General features: G+C 41.5%; 1 protein-coding gene across 12 annotated transcripts in view; it reads right to left on the reverse strand.

Moving 5' to 3' along the window:
- The window catches only part of SNAP47 (synaptosome associated protein 47), a 102,227-nt gene that overhangs the window by 42,764 nt on the left and 41,233 nt on the right, over positions 1 to 18,230 (reverse strand). For 10 of the 12 annotated variants that reach the window (XR_009049152.1, XR_009049153.1, XR_009049154.1 and 7 more), the window contains exons 3-4: positions 9,791 to 10,281; positions 1,304 to 1,428 (exon numbers count right to left, since the gene is read on the reverse strand). Coding sequence is in view for 6 of the 12 variants with exons in the window: in XM_057708587.1 (XP_057564570.1) it covers positions 1,304 to 1,428; positions 9,791 to 10,281 (616 nt within the window). In the remaining 6 variants the exon portion in view is untranslated. The remainder of the gene's footprint in view (positions 1 to 1,303; positions 1,429 to 9,790; positions 10,282 to 18,230) is intronic. The other 2 variants (XR_009049157.1, XM_057708592.1) reach the window with 1 other exon arrangement.

The following is an 18,230-nucleotide window of genomic DNA, read 5'->3' on the forward strand; positions in this document are numbered from 1 at the left end:
TCAATAAGCCTATCAAAAGAAGTGATTAGTAGTAACCTGCAGAAATTGTTAGTTACAGCGAGAAAGCAGCATGTCTGTGTGTCATTATTAAAAGTGATTAAGCTAGATCAGAAGGAAAAAGTGACAAACGTATATTTAAAATAACTCATAGCAGAAGATGAACACTTTTTTTCCCAAAAAAGAAAACACCGAGCTTAAAGGAGCTGTGCTTATGATGACACATAGAATAAAATTATTAAAAACAGGTTTAAAAGACATACAGTCTCTTGTATGCCTTGATGAAAGTGTGGGGTGCCACCAATGAAACAGTCTCTCCGAAATGGAGCCTGACGGAGCCTCTAGAGCTACAAACCGACCTACAGGAGTACCAGGGCAGAGAGCAGGCAGCTCACCACCTGCTGGGGGAGGGGGGTGGGGGCGGAACCAAGTCAGGAAGATGCAAGCTGTAAAATCTTGACAAACAATTTAGTTTTTTCATCAAATAAACTGCCAAGGAAAAAGACAAGATGACAGAGGGAAGCTATGCATTAAATGCACTTCACTAAATGCAACACATGGCCCTCATGAGGATCCTGATCAGAACAGAGATGCAACACAGTTTCCTACATGAGGTAACTGGGGAAACCTGAGCACTGGCTTGATGCCTGGTGATACCTAAGAACCTACTCCTTACTTTTCTAAGGTGAGTATGGGATTGTGCTGACTTTTTAAAACAGTTCTTATCTTTTAAAGCTACATACTGAAATATTTATGAATGAAATGATACAATGTCTAGGTATCTGCTACATAATTATTAAAAAGGGAAAAAGAAAAGGCCACTGTGTTGTCCAGCATTAACATAGGAAGATACCTTGAAAGCATTTCTATCAAATACTGTTTAAATTTCAATTTCCTGGACAAAAGGTCTCAAGCTCCTCAAGAACCAGTGTTAAGCACCTGAGAGCAAGCGCCTCGAATGTACATGCTCAAGTGGTGCACACACACATACAGGTGCTGCACACATGTACACACGCATTGTGCGCACACAGCCTACATGTATGCCAGAGACTATGGCGCTGCCAAGAGCACTGCGTGTGCACAGAAATGCTATGTGTGTCTCCATGCCATGACATGCAAGGGCTCAGAATGGGCACTGCCCTTCCTCTCCGTTCTCAAGTCACAGGGAGCTAAGCAAATCAGGTGGCTATCCCAGCATTTCCGTGCAGGTGACAGGCAAGCATAAACCAGTGGAAGGTTTTTTTTAGTTAAGAAAGAGAATAAAGCTGCCTGCAGGGCAGGACATGACACTGTGAATGCACGTTACCTGTCTCAGTTCCTGGGTGTCCGCCTCGGAGAGTAACGGCTCGCTTGTCTGCAGCTGAAATGGCCTGCCTTCCTGGCTCCCTGAGGAGGGTTCACAGTGCACGGCACGGTCCACCGGCCCAGATGCTGAAATGGAAAGTCAAACAGAGTGGCATCTTCTAGAAGGTGTGAACAATGCAAAGGCACTCAGGACTTTACAAAAAGTGGTGTTTGAGGCCATCAGAGCTCTCTGGGTTGACTAAGTGTTTTCACAGGCATCTACTGGTTCAGAGCCTCTGTGCCTGCGGAAACGGTGAGTGTGCTGAGTGCACCTCTCCGAGCCTCTGCTGAGCTGACTGAATGTGGGACATGTGGGACCTGCCTGAGCCTTGCCTTCTATCCCAGTCCAGGGCTGCTCCCTTACCCCATGCTGATCAGAGTGTGCAACACTGTAAATACTTGGGATCTAGTTCTAAATTCAGGAGCTATTTGGTTTGTTTTGAAGACTACAGATTTGGAGCATGAAACATAATACTTGTTGAACCCTGGTGAAATGTACATGAAATATACTACTATGAACTGCAGTACCATCCGATTACCCCCACAAAACTCTAGAGAGCACATGAAATGGCCAGCTGGTCGGGTCAAGCAAAGTTGAGTGTGGAGCTGTGCTGGGGGCGGGGGGCGGGGGCCCAGAGTGCCCCACGTGGCAAGGCATTGCTCAGGGGTGTTTCCACTTACACATCTACGCCTGGGTAATCTCGCTAAGAAGCAGAAGGGCAGCTTGGCGAGAAACAGTGTTAATCCTTTGTTTAAAGAGCTGCCTCCAACTGCAACCCTGGCACCGTAAGGCCCTGATAACAGCATAGAGTCTGTCGCCTGCTCTTCTCCATAATACGGACCACCTCAGATATGTCAATATAGCCATGTTTATTTATGGATACTGGAACGCTGAAAGCATACTGGGCTGAGAAGCAGTAGTCTGGATACCAGCACCAACTCCTTTGAACAGCTTTTTCTGCTTCAGCAGAATAGGAGGGCAAAAGCAGGACCCCCACTTCCTTCCTAGGATCCTAGTGGCGGTGAGCAGAGCTGCCTTTCATCAGAGCAGCCTGGAGCAGCTGATAAATGCATTGTTAGCAAAGGAAGCCCGTCTTGGAGTAAAGCTCTTGCTGGGCCTGAAGAGCAGGAACCCAGCTGGTGACTCCAGGACACACCAATTGCACAAGCCCCTCCTCCCAAGGGAGAGACCAGCCACCTTCCAACAGGTACACAAACATGCCCTTATTCTTATTCCTTAAAAATTTTCTTACAAATTTAATACTCCCTGAGATTACCTAGCTGAGCAATCAAGACATGACAAGAAAGTATGTTTCTTGGGATCCTAGAGAGGAAAAGGTCTTGCCCGGATGGAGTGAGTTCAGGAACCAGTTGATGTGACGCAAAACCTGCACAGAGGCAAGACCCAGGGACTCCACACTGCAGGCCTAAGCCCTCCTCAGGCCCACCTCCGCTGGGAAGGAGGCCCTATGTGAGTCTTCTTGTCCTTTAACTGTGCACCACTGTGAGAAGTGCATCCTACACAGACCTGCTACACCCTCACATGCACCTTGGAAGTCCGAAGAAGTTTCACAAGACAAAAACCTTAGTACACACCATACACTCAGATGGGCCTTCACAATCTGTGTTCTAGAACCTCCAAAGTGCCACTTCTCTAACATTGTAAGGGCTTATTAATTAGCACAGAACTTTCCATAGCATACAGCTCACTGTTGGTTGGTCTTACATGATGTAAATGTCACTAAGATGTTACATAATGAAAAGCAGTTTTCTAGAACAGTTAGCAATAAAACACCATCAGAGCTAAACTGGACAACAGAGGACGTGTTCTACTAGTTATTATTAGCCTAAAGGAAAGACCAACTAACATACATGACGTTAAAATGTCATCAGTGACGTGATGGCAAAGTGCACATCACTTGTCTATGTTAACAGTGGTTCTCTGGCCTAATGGGTGAAAGCAAACTCCTCACTCAGCCTGTACCCTCCTTCCTAGTCTGTTCCTGATCCTGCAGACTCCTGTTCTAGCCATCCTGGCACCCTGACCCCAGCATGCTGTCCCTGCCCCCCAGCACCCCCTCTGCATATGTCATGCAGACAGATGTCCTCTAGCCCAAGTTTGGAGACATTTTCTCCACTCAGCCCTTCCATTAGCAGCAATCTTCCTTCATCTGTCCTGGTACCATTCAGTTTACACACCTTTGACAGTAACCTGCTTGGCACTGCACTGCTATTTATCTTTTCCAGCATCTTTTCAAACTGGGATCTCCCCAGCTGGCTTCTCTGAGAGCAAGACCCAGGTCTACTTCACACCTGTGCCCAGTACTGTGCTCCTGCACTGTCACATCTGGTGACGGCCACCCCCAGAGCTCCGTGTTGAGAACTGGACTGCTGACTCAGTTACTTCAACGCTTTGAAATATCTTCTGAAAACATTTAGTTCAGTATAATACTGTTTTTGTCTCAAAAGTTATTAGTTATCTCAGTTAAACAAAATAAGCACAAACTGTTCAAGCTACTTAGGAACTTACAGATGATTCCACTTTCCAAGAACAAGGAAGCATTAAGGGGAACCCTGAGCGAGCACTGGGCTGGCAGGGGCAGTACTGGGAGGCCAGTCTCCTTTGTGCATCAGACACAGACTCCTGATCTCACTACAAGTTCAGAGCAAACACCACCAGGGCCTGACCTGGGAGCAGAGAAACCACTCCAAGCCTGTCCAGCCACGAGCAAATCTTTCTCCCTGTCCCTGGGCCCCAAACACCCCATCGATGACACAGGAAAATGCCTACTCTGCCCAGGGATGGATCCAGCAGCTTACATAACGGGTGGGAAGCCCTTTCAGAAAAAAACACAATGGGACTTCCCTGGTGGCACAGTGGTTAAGAATCCACCTGCCAATGAAGGGGACACAGGTTCAATCTCTGGTTTGGGAAGATCCCACATGCCACAGAGAAACTAAGCCCGTGCACCATAACTGCTGAGCCTGTACTCTAGAGCCTGCGAACCACAACTACTGAGCCCATATGCTGCAGCTTCTGAAGCCTGCATGCCTAGGGCCCGTGCTCTGCAACAAGAGAAGCCACCGCACTGAGAAGCCCATGCACCGCAATGAAAAGTAGCCCCCGCTCGCTGCAGCTAGAGAAAGCCTGTGCACGGCACGAAGACCCAACACAGCTAAAAAATAAATGAATTAATAAAAAATAAAATTTATAAAATAAAGAAAACAAAAATAAAATCAGAATAGCAAACACAAATATTGAAAAAAAAAAGAAAAAAAAAGAAACACAAAATGCCCCATGTCCCCAATATAACAGGGAGTGTAACAGAGAGAAAGCACAAATGGAAAGAGATAGTCTCAATTGATTACAACTTTAAAAACTTATTTTACAAATTTACAAAATTATATGGTGTACAGCTTGGAACAATGGGTCCTTGGAAGGGATCAAATGAGTGAGGGCCAAACAGCTCTCTAGGGGTCTGTCGACAGCCAAGGGGTCACTGTGTCCTAATAACCACATGGGGCCTGTCTGAAGTCAGTGCAGTGCTTGCGTCCTAGTGACCACATGGAGGGGTGTGTTGGTGGTCAGCCTGATACCCATATCCTGGTGACCACATGGAGTCTGCTGATGGTCAGCATTGTGCTGTGTCCCAGGGTCAGAACTGCACTGCTTAAAAGATGGTCTTACATTAATGACCCTGTGCAGAGACTTCAATGCCTCAGAAGTTTATTTATCATTACACAGAGATGCATGTGCCTTCTGATTACCTGGGCCTGTCCCGGGTGCTGGGGATGAGGTGAGAAAAGACAGGCTTGGGTCTGATTCTGGAGCACATGTCCCAGTGTGGGAAGCTGGACAGCAAACCAGAGCATACCAGCACCAGAGGGCAAGTGCTGGGCAAGATTTCTATAGGGTCAGTGAATGGGAAACTAGTCCTCTTAAACTGGGTGGTCAGAGAAGGCCCCTCTCAGAAGATAGTTCGCAAACAGCAAAAACAAAAATCAGTACCAAAAAACGTTAAAAATGCTATGTACAGACCTTGCTCTTATATGATGAAAGCTCTGTGGTCTTTCTCCCAAAACCCATCACCCCCGTGGATCATGAGACACCATGAGACAAAGTCCTACTAAGGGACAGTCTACAAAAGGCTGACTACTACTCAAGACCGTCAAGATCATCAAAACAAGGAGAGTCTCTGAAACTGTAACAGTCAAGAAGAGTCCAAGATGAGACTGCGAAATATCATGTGGGATCCTGGAACAGTAAAACATAAGGAAATCTGGATAAAATATGGACGTTAGTGAATAAAGATGTATCAACATAGGCTCATAAGTTGTGACAATGAACGATACTAATGTAAGATGACAAGAATAGGGAAAACTGGCTGTGGGAGACATGGGAACTCTCTGTACTATCCTCACAACTATTTTTCAAGTCTGAAACTATTCTAAAATTTAAAAGATTATTTTAAAGATACTATGCAGAAGAAAACAGCAATTTGAAACTGCTCTTCTTTAAGGTGGAATCTAGCCACCTGCATCATTTCCAGCCCTTGAAGCCCAGGAGACTCTCTTCCTCCCCCAGTCCTGGCCTGGCCACCCCAGGCCCTCAACCTTTCTGGTCTCTGGAAAGTTCTTCTAGACACTGGTTCCTAACAAACACCGGTCCCCTGTTACTAGACCGCCACCTTCTGGCCACACAATTTACCAAAACAGCTCATTGAGGAGAGAAATGTTTCTGAGATGTCAAAATCATGGTTTCCACCTCCACTGTTTCTGTGGTTTCCAATGTAGAACAGTAAAACAACAAGAGAGGTAACAATGAGAAGTAAGTTCTCACTGTTGGGCTTGTACAGGACTACTGTGAACTTCCAAGCAAATCAGATACCATCTTGCTTACTGAACTCAGCATGCTGGCTTCTTCCAAACATAACTCCTTGTCACCTGCTCCTCTCCAAATCCAAGGCTGTAAGGTACACCTGCCTCGCCTACGCAGGGCGGCTTCATCAGGGGAGGATGGCACTTCATATTCAGTCCAGACTCAGACACACTGTAGGGACTCTACCCAGAGGCTAAAGTTAGCACTGAGATGAAAACCCATATCTCATTATGGATGTGGCTCCACCCCTTCCATACACATACAATCCGTTACCATGGCGGGTGAGGCCATAGTCCCCAGTTATTCAATCCAACCCTAATCTAGGTGTTGCTGGGAAGGGGTCTGTACATGTGGTGAAGGCTCTCAATCAGTGGACTTTAGGGAAGGGAGCCTGTCCTAGACAATCTGGTGGGCCTGGTTCAATCAGCTGAAAACCTTGAAGGTATATCTGCAGCTTCCCTAAGGAGAAAGATGTTCAGCCTCTGGTCAGCAGCCTCGGCTTGTGCACAAGAGGTCCATTTTCCCCTTCCTGATGGGCAGCCCTACAGAATTTGCACTCACTCAGCTTCCTACGGTCTGATCATGGCTGCGGAGGCCCTGGCACTCACTCCCTGCTCCTCTCTAGCCCCATCTGCCACCTGTATGCTTGGAGTCAGAGCTTACCATCCCATCTTCCTTGGGGTCCACCCTCCATGACAGCAAGGCCCAGCAAGCTTGCACTCCCCTCACTTGTACAGTGTGACTTTCTGTGACACACGTGACATGCTTATATCTGCCATCTCATTTGTAACACTCTATGCGGTGTTCTGTCTCTGAAACCACCATGCCTAACACAAAACCCATGAATGTGGTACAGCTCCATAAGAAGAAGGATTGTCTTCACGACTATGGGTACCTGGCACCATGCCTGGCACAGAGGGATTCTCCAACAGCACCATCAGAACCAACAGCCCACGGTGCTCCGCATGTGGTCCCATCAGCCAGGGCCGCCTCCTTCCTCTCACTGCTGAGGCTCCTCCCAGAGGAAAACAGCAGTGAGAGGGACTCAGAGATTTGGGGTAGAGCGGCTGCCCAGGCTGAGCTTGCAAATGGCCTTTCTTGAGGTCAGGATCTTACGTTGGCTGGTACAGGTCTACCCTTCTTGGCCCTTTTATGGGCCAACTTCTGAGTCCTGTCTTGAGCAAGGGGCCAAAGAAACATCTGGAAATGCCAAGAAAGTAAGTTTCTAAATTAAGTTTTTACATTAACATGTCCAACATTTTGATACTTATGGGACCAGATCTATTATCAAGTATATTTCTTTTTGAAACTTGAATAACATCAAAATATTCATGCATTAGGGAAACATTACATATTGGAATTGAAATCAATCACTTAAGAGGAAAAAAGAAAAGGAACTGGAATAGTAACAAACATATCTCTTACTTTAAACAAACTCTAGCAATCAAAGTTAATAAGAAATGACTATTACTTATTAGAAAAATCACTATAACATAGAAGTTAGGTCACCTATAATGCTAGTATTAGAAAATATCAGAATATTTTATGACTTTGGGATTTCTTAAGCAGGGCTCAAAAATAAACTTAAGGGGGAAAATGGTGGCTCTGACCACAGCAAAATTAAAGATTTCTGTAATGGAGGCTGACAGTTTGGGAGAAGTATAGGTAGTTTCTAAAGTCAATAAGGGATGAATATCTAGAATGAATAATGAATGCCTGCAAATCAGAGAGAGAGAAAAAAAAAAAATCAGAACAAGCAACCCACAGAGCAAAATCTGTGGGACCAAAAATCAACTAAAAGGCATCAGATGCTTCATCTCACAATCAATCAAAAAATAAAAATAAAAATACCATCAAGATATCACTTGCTGGGACCTAATGAAACGTAAAAGCTTCTGCACAGCAAAGAAAACTGTAAGCAAGATGAAAAGACAACCCTCAGAATGGGAGAAAATATTTGCAAATGAATCAACAAAGGAGTAATCTCCAAAATATATGAACAGTTCATGCTGCTCAATATCAAAAAACAACCCAATCAAAAAATGGGCAGAAGACCTAAATAGGCATTTCTCCAAGGAAGACATACGGATGGCCAAGAGGCACATGAGAAGCGGATCAACATCACTAATTATTAGAGACATGCAAATCAAAACTACAATGAGGTATCTCCTCACACGGGTTAGAGTGGGCATCATCAGGAAATCTACAAACAGTAAATGCTGGAGAGGGTGTGGAGAAAAGGGAACGCTCTTGCACTGCTGGTGGGAATGTAAATTGATACAGCCACTATGGAGAACACTATGGAGGTTCCTTGAAAAACTAAATACAGAGTTACCACATGACCCAGCAATCCCACTGCTGGGCATATACCCAGGGAACACCATAATTCAAAAAGACACATGCACCCCAATGTTCACTGCAGCACTATTTACAATAGCCAGGACATGGAAGCAACCTAAATGTCCATCAACAGATGAATGAATAGAGAAGATGTGGTACATATATACGATGGAATATTACTCAGCTGTAAAAAGGAACGAAATTGGGACATTTGTAGAGACATGGATGGACCTAGAGACTGTCATACAGAGTGAAGTGAGTCAGAAAAACAAATATCGTATATTAACACATATATGCAGAATCTAGAAAAATGGTACAAATCAACTAGTTTGCAAGGCAGAAATAGAAACACAGATGTAGAGAACAAACATATGGACACCACGTGGGGAAAGTCGGGGGGGGGGGTGAATTGGGAGATTGGGATTGCCATATATACATTACTAATAAGAAAAAAATATCAAATTGTACACTTTAAAAAAAAAAGATATCACTTGACATCCATCACAATGGCAAAACTGAGAAGTCAGATAACACCAAGTTATTCTATGCTAGCAGGGAGGCTGGGACCTGGGAACATATCCAGATGTCCTGCAACCCATACTCGACCTCAGGGCCAAACTCAGCTATACCCTCCATACCCCACAGAGACCTGCAAGAGGGTACTGCAGCCACGCTGCCAAGAAAAGTGAGGGTTTCAGAATACTTTGTGGATGCTAAAAAAACACACAAAAACTATGCTTTGTAGTTTTCAAAAATTCTGATATCCAAATGCACATCTAGAGGGCAGGCTGGGAAGACCTCGATTAAGTGCCAAGAAAACCAAGAGTGATGCTGGGTCAGGGTGGATGGACTGGAGACACACCAGAGCAGGTGGAGATGATCCTAGTTAAGACCCTAAAGTGTTGGTTCTTAAATCAAACACAGGGAAGAGGTGAAAACATCTAACTTGGAGCTTTTCTTGGTTCTGAAAAGGTCACCAAAACCATTTCTGACCTATTTGGAAACCCACAGCTCTGAAGTATAGGATAAACCTTAGTGATTTGAGATTCAGACGGCAAGTACTAAGGAAAATTGTCTGAAATTATTTTTATTTACAAACAAATGGGCAGTCACTAGTAAGCTGAAACCAGCAGTTGCTCTATGTGATGCATCATGGTAAGCACATACCATGGGTGTGTTGAGCTGTGACTTTAGACGTCTTGTGTACAGACTGTTTTGATGATCACTCACCTGCATGCCAGACTGAGTAGTCCGTCTCTGCTAGGGAAGAGGCTCTAGTGCTTCTGAGCATCAAGGCATCTTCTAAAAATTCAATCTTCTTGCTGAACTGCACTTCCAAAACGGGGATAACCTCTGGCATCTTGGCAGATATCAAACGATAAGCTATATCTGGCTTCCCAATGAATCGCTGACGGATGCTAATTTCATAAGGTGTGTGAACCTTGATGTCATCTACATCTTCTCTTTCAAACCTGTGCATGAGCAAAGAATCTGAGCTGTGGATTTCCAACCTAGAAACAAGGACGGTGAACCTTCCTGGTTTAACATGAGATTCTGTTCTTTGGGAAATAATAGCAGGAATTTTGATCACTATCCCTTCTTTTCCAAAAGCTGTGGAACTAGCCATTGAGACGTCCCCCTTGGGCTCTGTTTTCGATGGCATCTTCCAAAGCTTGGAGCTAAAGGGCCACCAAGAAGGAGACTCCAGTTCTGTCAGCAACCTAAAAAAGCAAACAAAACACAGAAAGTAGTCAATCAGCTGTTAATTTTTTTTTTTGAAAATTGCTTTGACTTTTATAAAGAATGTTACTATTTTATAGTTTTCTTTTCTGCAAGCACCTGATGAAGCAGAAAAAGCAGGAATTATTATCCCCATGTTTTAGAAAAGAAAACTGAGGCTAAGAGCAGTGGGACATTTGCCTACAGAAAGAAAACTAACCAGAAGTAGACACCCAACAAAAACACACATCTTCTGAATAAAATATTGCTCTTTTCACACTTGACCTGGCTAATTTTGACCAAAATAAATCCTGATCATAATCTCTAGAGAAATGTCTAATAGAACTTTTTGCAGTAAACTATACTGCCTAAACCAGTAATGGGACATGTGGCTACTGGGCACCTGAAACGTAGCTAATGCAATGATGAAGTGAAGTTTAAACTTACTTTTAATGTGGCTTGTGGACACCACTACGTTTCATGTGGCTACCATATTAGACAACACAACTCTAACTCTGCCTTGTGCATATATATGTGTGTATGCAAGGTTTGATTTTTACAGGTACTTTATCATGTCATTTAGTTCCTCTCAAATTGCATGCGCATTTGACTTCTTGGTGGGATCTTCCTGGAGCAGGGATCGAACCCGTGTACCCTGCATTGGCAGGCGGATTCTCAACCACTGCACCACCTAGGAAGCCCGACAATACAACTCTAAATTAACCACTAATAACATTAAGAGATATATCTAAAAAGCCAATAAGAGAGGAAAACAGTGGAAGCAGGAAAGGAAAAGCAAAGGAACAAAGATCAAATGGAATAAACAGAAAACAAATAACAAGATGATGGAATTATCACAACCATACTAGTAATCATACTAAACATAAGTGGACTAAATTTTCTAATTAAAAGGCAGATTGTCAGCCTTTAAAAGGAAGATGGTCAGTCTATAACAAGGCACAGTTATATCTTGTTGACAAGAATGAATGTGAAATAGAAAGATACAGATATACTGAAAGTAAAGGGATTGGAAATATAAAGTAAAAAGATATGTTACTGGGAAAAAAAGAGGGACAATGCATAGTAAAAAAAAAAAAAAGGGTCAATCCAAAGAAAGACTTAATGATAGTAAATATGTTATTAGATAATAACAGACCTTCAAAATTCATTAAGCAAAAGTTGATAAAGCTAAAAGAAGAAATAGACAATCATACTCGAAGTTGTAGATTTTTTTTAATTTAATTTTTAAATTTTATTTATTTATTTATTTTTTGGGGGGTACACCAAGTTCAATCATCTGTCTTTATACACATATCCCCTTATTCCCTCCTTTCCTTGACTCCCCCCCACCAAGTCCCCCCCACCCTCCCCACCCCAGTCCTCTAAGGCATCTTCCATCCTCGAGAAGTTGTAGATTTTAACAAAATTCTCTCCACAACTAATACAGCAAGAAGACAAAATTAATTAGTAAGAATACAGAAATTTTGAACACTATTCAACCATCTCAAACCTGATGGATATTTATAGAAACATTATCCAAATGCTGAATGCACGCTTCTAAGTATAGTCAGAACATAAACAATAACAACAAAGAGAATATATATAACAGTAGTCAAGATAGCAGGAAAGGAACACCTGGAGCTCACCTCCTCCCACAGGTACACCAAAATTACAACTACTTACAGAGCAACTATCAATGAAAAAGACTTGCAGACAAAAAGAAAAGATTTTCCACAACTAAAGACATCAAGAAGGAACCACAATGAGATGGGTAGGAGGGGTGGAGATGCAGTATAGATAAGACCCACATACCCAGGAAGGTGACATACAAAAGGGAGGACAATCACAATTGTAGAGGTTCTCCCCAAGGAGTGAGGGGTCCAAGCCCCACACTGGGCTGCCCAGCCCAGTATCACACCAGAAGATAAGCCCCCATAACATCTGACTTTGAAAGCCAGTGGGACTTGAGTAAGAGAGAGCTAGAGGGCTGTAGGAAACAGAAACTCTGCTCTTAAAAGACACAAGCAAAATCTCACATCCTCTGAGACCCAGCACAGAGTGAGTAATCTGAAACGAACCTAGGTCAACCCCACTTGTTGAACTTAGAGAAGCCTGCCAGAGAGGCAGGAGGCCACCAGAACTCCCCCTGGGGACAAAGCTGCTGGTGGCAGCCATTTATGGGAGCCATTTAGGTTCTACCGCGAGGACACTGGTGCTGGCAAGTGCCATTCTGGAGTCCAGACTATCTGCACCAGGACATGGGCCCACCCGCCAGCAGGTTGGCAACAGTCCTAGGATCTCCTACAATGAGCAGCCATTTACATGAGGAAATGACCCTGACTACCAGTCCTTGACCCATGGTCCTATAGCCAGTCACTCAAGGGCCTGGCACCACCCACCAATGGACAAGAACCAGCTCTGGGACCCCAGGCCCTACAGCCAACCATACTGGGACCCAGCTCTGCTCACATGCAGGCTGGCACCAGCCCCAGCAGCTTCAAGGCCCTTACTCTGCATACTAGCAAGCTGGCATCAGTACCAGGACTTGCCAGCACCTGTGGACAGCAGGCGCCTAAGGCTCCAAAGTCAACTGCACCAGGATCAGGTACCACCCCCCAGCAGGATGAGACAAACCTCAGGAAACCCCACTCAGTCAGCTACTCTTGGCCCTAGCCTTGCTCACCAGTGGCCAACAGCTTCTGCATGAAGCAAGGCCTGGCAGCCAACTGGGCCAGGGACAGCCCTGACTACCAGCACACCCACAGCAGTTGGCCCTGACACAAGAGAAAGACCCACTCAAATGACATAGGGGGCATCCCTAGATCATGAAACTCTGGTGATGCTGGGCACCATAGGATGTCTCCTACACAAGCTTACTTCTCCAAGATCAGAAATGTAGCCAACCTACCTAATTCATAGAAATAAACACAGAAAATAAGGCAAACAAAAGGAGGCAACAAAGGAGTATGTTCCAAATGAAGGAAAAGATAAAATCCCAGGAGAAGAACTAAGTGAAGTGGGGATAAGCAACCTACCCAGTAAAGAATTCAAGGTAATGATCATAAAGAAGCTCAACAAATTCAGGGGAAGAATGAATGGCCATACTGAGAAGTTTAAGAAGGTGTAGAAAATATAAAGAAGAATCAAACAGAGCTAAAGAATACAGTAACTGAAACTAAAAAATACACTAGATGATACAGAGGAACAGAGAGGCAATCTGGAAGACAGAGTAGTTGAAATCACCCAAGCTGAACAGAAAAAAGAAAGAGAAATTTTAAACAATGAGGACAGTTTAAGATAATTCTAGTCTCATACCACAATACTATGAGACAAGAAACAACTATAAAAAAACTGCAAAAAACCACAAATGCATGGAGGCTAAACAATATGCTAGTAAAACCCAATGGGATCACAGAAGAAATTAAAAAGAAAATAAAAAAATACTTGGAGATAAAAGAAAATGGAAACTTACAATCCAAAATCTGTAAGGCACAGCAAATGCAGTGCTGAGAAGAAAATTTACAGTGCTATAAGCCCACCTCAGGAACAAGAAAAATCTCAAATAAACAACCTAACCTTACACCTGAAAGAAGTAGAAAATGAAAAACAAACAAAATCCAAAGTTAGAAGGAAAGAAGTCTTAAAGATCAGAGTGGAAATTAATGAAATAGAGACTAAAAAAAAAAAAATAGAGAAGATCAATGAAACTTAGAGCTGGTTCTTTGAAAAGATAAATCTTTAGTCAGACTCAGCAAAGAAAAAAAGAGAGAGGACCCAAGTAAATAAAATCAGAAAGAAAAAGAAGTTATAAATGAGACCACAGAAATACAAAGGAACGTAAGAAATTACTACAAACAATTACATGCCAATAAAATGGACAATCTAGAAGAAATGGATAAATTCCGAGTGATGTACAATCATCCAAGACTGAATCAGGAAGAAATACAAAACAGAAACAGACTAATTATAATTATTAATTTTAAAACTCCCAACAAATGAAAGTCCAGGACCAGATGGCTTCACAGGTGAATTCCACAGAACATTTAAAGAGGAGCTATTGCCTATCCTTCTCAAAGTATTCCAAAAAATTAAACAGGAAAGAATGCTTCCCAACTCATTCTACAAGGCCAGCATCACTTTGATACCAAATCAGACAGACACTACGAAAAAAGAAAATTACAGGTGAATATCACTGATGAACACAGAAGCAAAAATCCTCCAGAAAATATCTGCAAAGCAAATTCAACAATACATTAAAAGCACCACATACCACAATCAGGTGGGATTTATCCCAGGGATGCAAGAGTGGTTCAATACCTGTATATCAATCAATGTGATACACCACATTAACAAACAGCAGAATAAAAATTATACAATCATCTTGATGCAGAAAAAGCTTCTGATGAAATTTATCATCCATTTGTGATAAAAACGTTCAACAGTGGGTCTAGAGGGAACATACCTCAACTTAATAAACACCACATATGACAAACCTACAGCCAACATCACACTCAACAGTGAAAAGCTGCAAGCATTTTGTTTAAGATCAGGAATAAGACAAGGATGCCCACTCTTGCCACTTTTATACAACATAGTATTGGAAGTCCTAGTCATAGGAATTAGACAAGAAAAAGAAATGAAAGGAATCCAGATTGGAAAGGAAGAATTAAAACTGTCACTGTTTGTAAATGTCATGATACTATATATAGAAAATCCTAAAGATGCCACCAAAAAACTACTAGAACTCATCAATGAATTCAATAAAATTGCAGGATACAAGATTAATATGCAGAAATTTGTTGCATTTCTATACACTAATAACAAACTATCAGAGAAATTTTTTAAAAATTCCATTAACAATTGCATCAAAAAGAATGAAATACCTAGGAATAGATCTAAAGCAGTAAAAGACCTATTTATGTAAAACTATAAGACACTGATGAAAGAAATCAAAGTAACACAAACATGGAAAGATACCATGCTCATGGATTTGGAGAATTAATATTATTAAAATGACCATACTATCCAAGGCAATCTACAAATTCAAGGCAATTCCTATCAAAATACCAATGGCATTTTTCACAGAACTAGAAAAAATAATCCTAAAATTTGTATGGAAACTAAAAAGACCCCGAATAGCCAAAGCAATCCTGAGAAAGAATAACAAAGTGGGAGGTATCATGCTCTAATTTCAAACTATACTAAAAAGCTACAGTAATCAAAAAAGTAAAGTACTGGCACAGGGACTTCCTAGGTGGCTCAGTGGTTAAGAATCTGCCTGCCAATGCAGGGGACATGGGTTCAATCCCTGGTCTGGGAAGATCCCACGTGCTGTGGAGCAACTAAGCCTGTGTGCCACAACTATTGAGCCTGCACTCTAGAGCCTGCAAGCCACAACTATTGAGCCCTTGTGCCACAACTATTGAAGCCCTCACACCTAGAGCCCATGCTCTGCAGTAAGAGAAGCCACCACAATGAGGAGCCTGTGCACCACAATGAAGAGTAGCCCCCACTCGCTGCAACTAGAGAAAGCCTGTGTGCAGCAACAAAGACCCAATGAAGCCAATAAATAAATAAATAAATAAATTTATTAAAAAGATGCTTCAATACGGGGATATGTGTATAAAAACAGATGATTGAACCTGATGTACCCCCCCCAAAAAAAATAAAATAAAATTAAAAAAAAAAAAAAAAGATGCTTCACTGATTAAAAAAAAAAAAAGAAGTAAGGTACTGGCACAAAAACAGACACATAGATCAATGAAACAGAACAGACAGCCTAGAAATGAAGTCACATTTATATGGTCCATTAATCTACAATAAAGAAGGCAAGAATATACAACTGGAAGAAGATAGCCTCTTCAATAATAAATAGTGTTGGGAAAACTGGACAGCTACATGCAAAAGAATCAAACTGGACTATTTTCTCACACCATAAACAAAAACAGACTCAAAATGGATTAAAGAGTTAAATATAAGACCTGAAACCACAAAACTCCTATAGAAAAACATAGGCAGTACATCCTTTGACATCAGTCTTAGCAATATTTTTTGGGGTATATCTCCTCAGGCAAGGGAAACAAAAGCAAAAATAAGACACTTGCAAACAATACACCTGTACGGGGTTAATATCTAAAATACAAAGACCTCATACAACTCAACGTCAAAAAAACCAAACAACCCAATTAAAAAATGGGCAGAGGACTCGAATAGGCATTTTTTTGAAGAAGACATACAGATGGCCAACATACACATGAAAAGATGCTCAATATCACTAATTACCAGGGAAATGCAAATCAAAATCATAATATCACTTCATATCTGTCAGTTGGCTGTTATCAAAAAGACAACAAACAACAAATGTTGACAAGGAAATAAATAAAGGGGAACTTCGGCGCACTGCTGGTGGGAATGTAAATTGGTGCCACTATGGAAAACACTACAGACATCCCTCAAAAAATTAAAAATAGAACTACCATACGATTCAGCAGTTCAACTCCTGGGTATTTTTCTAAGGAAAACAAAAACACTAATTCAAAAAGATATATGCACCTCTATGTTCAATGAAGCATTAATCACAACAGCCAAACTATAGAAGCAATGTCAAGTGCCCACTGACAAATGAATGCATAAAGAAGATGTTATATACATACATACATATACACACACAACAGAAACCATAAAAAAAGAATGAAATCTTGCCATTTGCAACAACACAGATGGACCTGGAAGGTACCATACAAGGTGAAATAAGTCAGATGGAGAAAGACAAATACTGTATGATTTCACTTATATGTGGAACCTAAAACAAAACAAATGAACACACATAACAAATCAGAAACAGAGTCATGGATACAGAGAACAAGCAGGTAGTTGCCAGAAGAGAGAGGGGAGAGGGAGATGAGTAAAATAAGTGAGGGAGATTAAGAGGTTCAAAGTTTCAGGCACAAAATAAATGAATCAAAGGGACAAAATACAGCATGGGGAACATAGTCAATAATAATGTAATATTTTTGAATGGTGACAGATGGTAACTAGACTTATCATGGCGATTATTTTGTAATGTATAGAAATTTCAAAACACTTATTTTGTGCACCTGGAACTAATATAGTGCTGTAGGTAAATTACACTTCAAAAAACAAACAAGCTAATAAAAAAGAGATCAATTTTTGTGGTTACTAGAGGTGGAGATTGGGGGGAGGGGAAATTGGATGAAGGTAGTCAAAAGGTACAAACTTCCAATTATAAGATTAAGAACTATGGATATAATGTAAACAACATAATTAATATAGTTAACACTGATGTATGTTACACATGAAAAGCTGATGTGAGTAAATGCTAAAAGTTCTTATCCCAAGAGGAAAAAATTTTTTTCTGTTTTATTTTGTATCTATCAGAGATGATGGATGTTCACTAAACTTACTGTGATAATCATTTCATGAAGTATGTAAATCAAATCATTATGCTGGACCTCAAACTTACACAGTACTGTAGGTAAATTATATCTCAATAAAACTGGAAGAAAAAAAAGAGCATAACAAGTCTCAATAAATTTCAAGTATTGAAATTATATAGAGCATGTCCTTTGTCCTCAAAGAAATGAAACTAGAAATCAATAATAAAGTTTTAACTAAAAAATCCTCAAATATTTGGAAAGGAAACACAATTCTAAAATAAAGGAAATTAGAAACTATCTAAAGTGAATGAAACTAAAAACATGATATACAAAAAAATAGCAGGATGCAAACAGAGCAGTCATGAGAGGGAAATTCATCTCTCTCAATGCATATATTTGAAAACTTCTTAGGAAGGTTTAATATCAGTGATCTAAACCTCTACCTCAAAAAGTTACAAATTATACCCAAAGTAGAAGAAAGGAAAAGTAGAAATCAATGAATGGAAAACAGAAAAGATACAAAATATTAACAGAGCCAGAAGTTGACTCTCTGA

This window comes from Hippopotamus amphibius, chromosome 15 (genome assembly GCF_030028045.1).
Source record: "Hippopotamus amphibius kiboko isolate mHipAmp2 chromosome 15, mHipAmp2.hap2, whole genome shotgun sequence".
NCBI classification, from domain to species: domain Eukaryota; kingdom Metazoa; phylum Chordata; class Mammalia; order Artiodactyla; family Hippopotamidae; genus Hippopotamus; species Hippopotamus amphibius.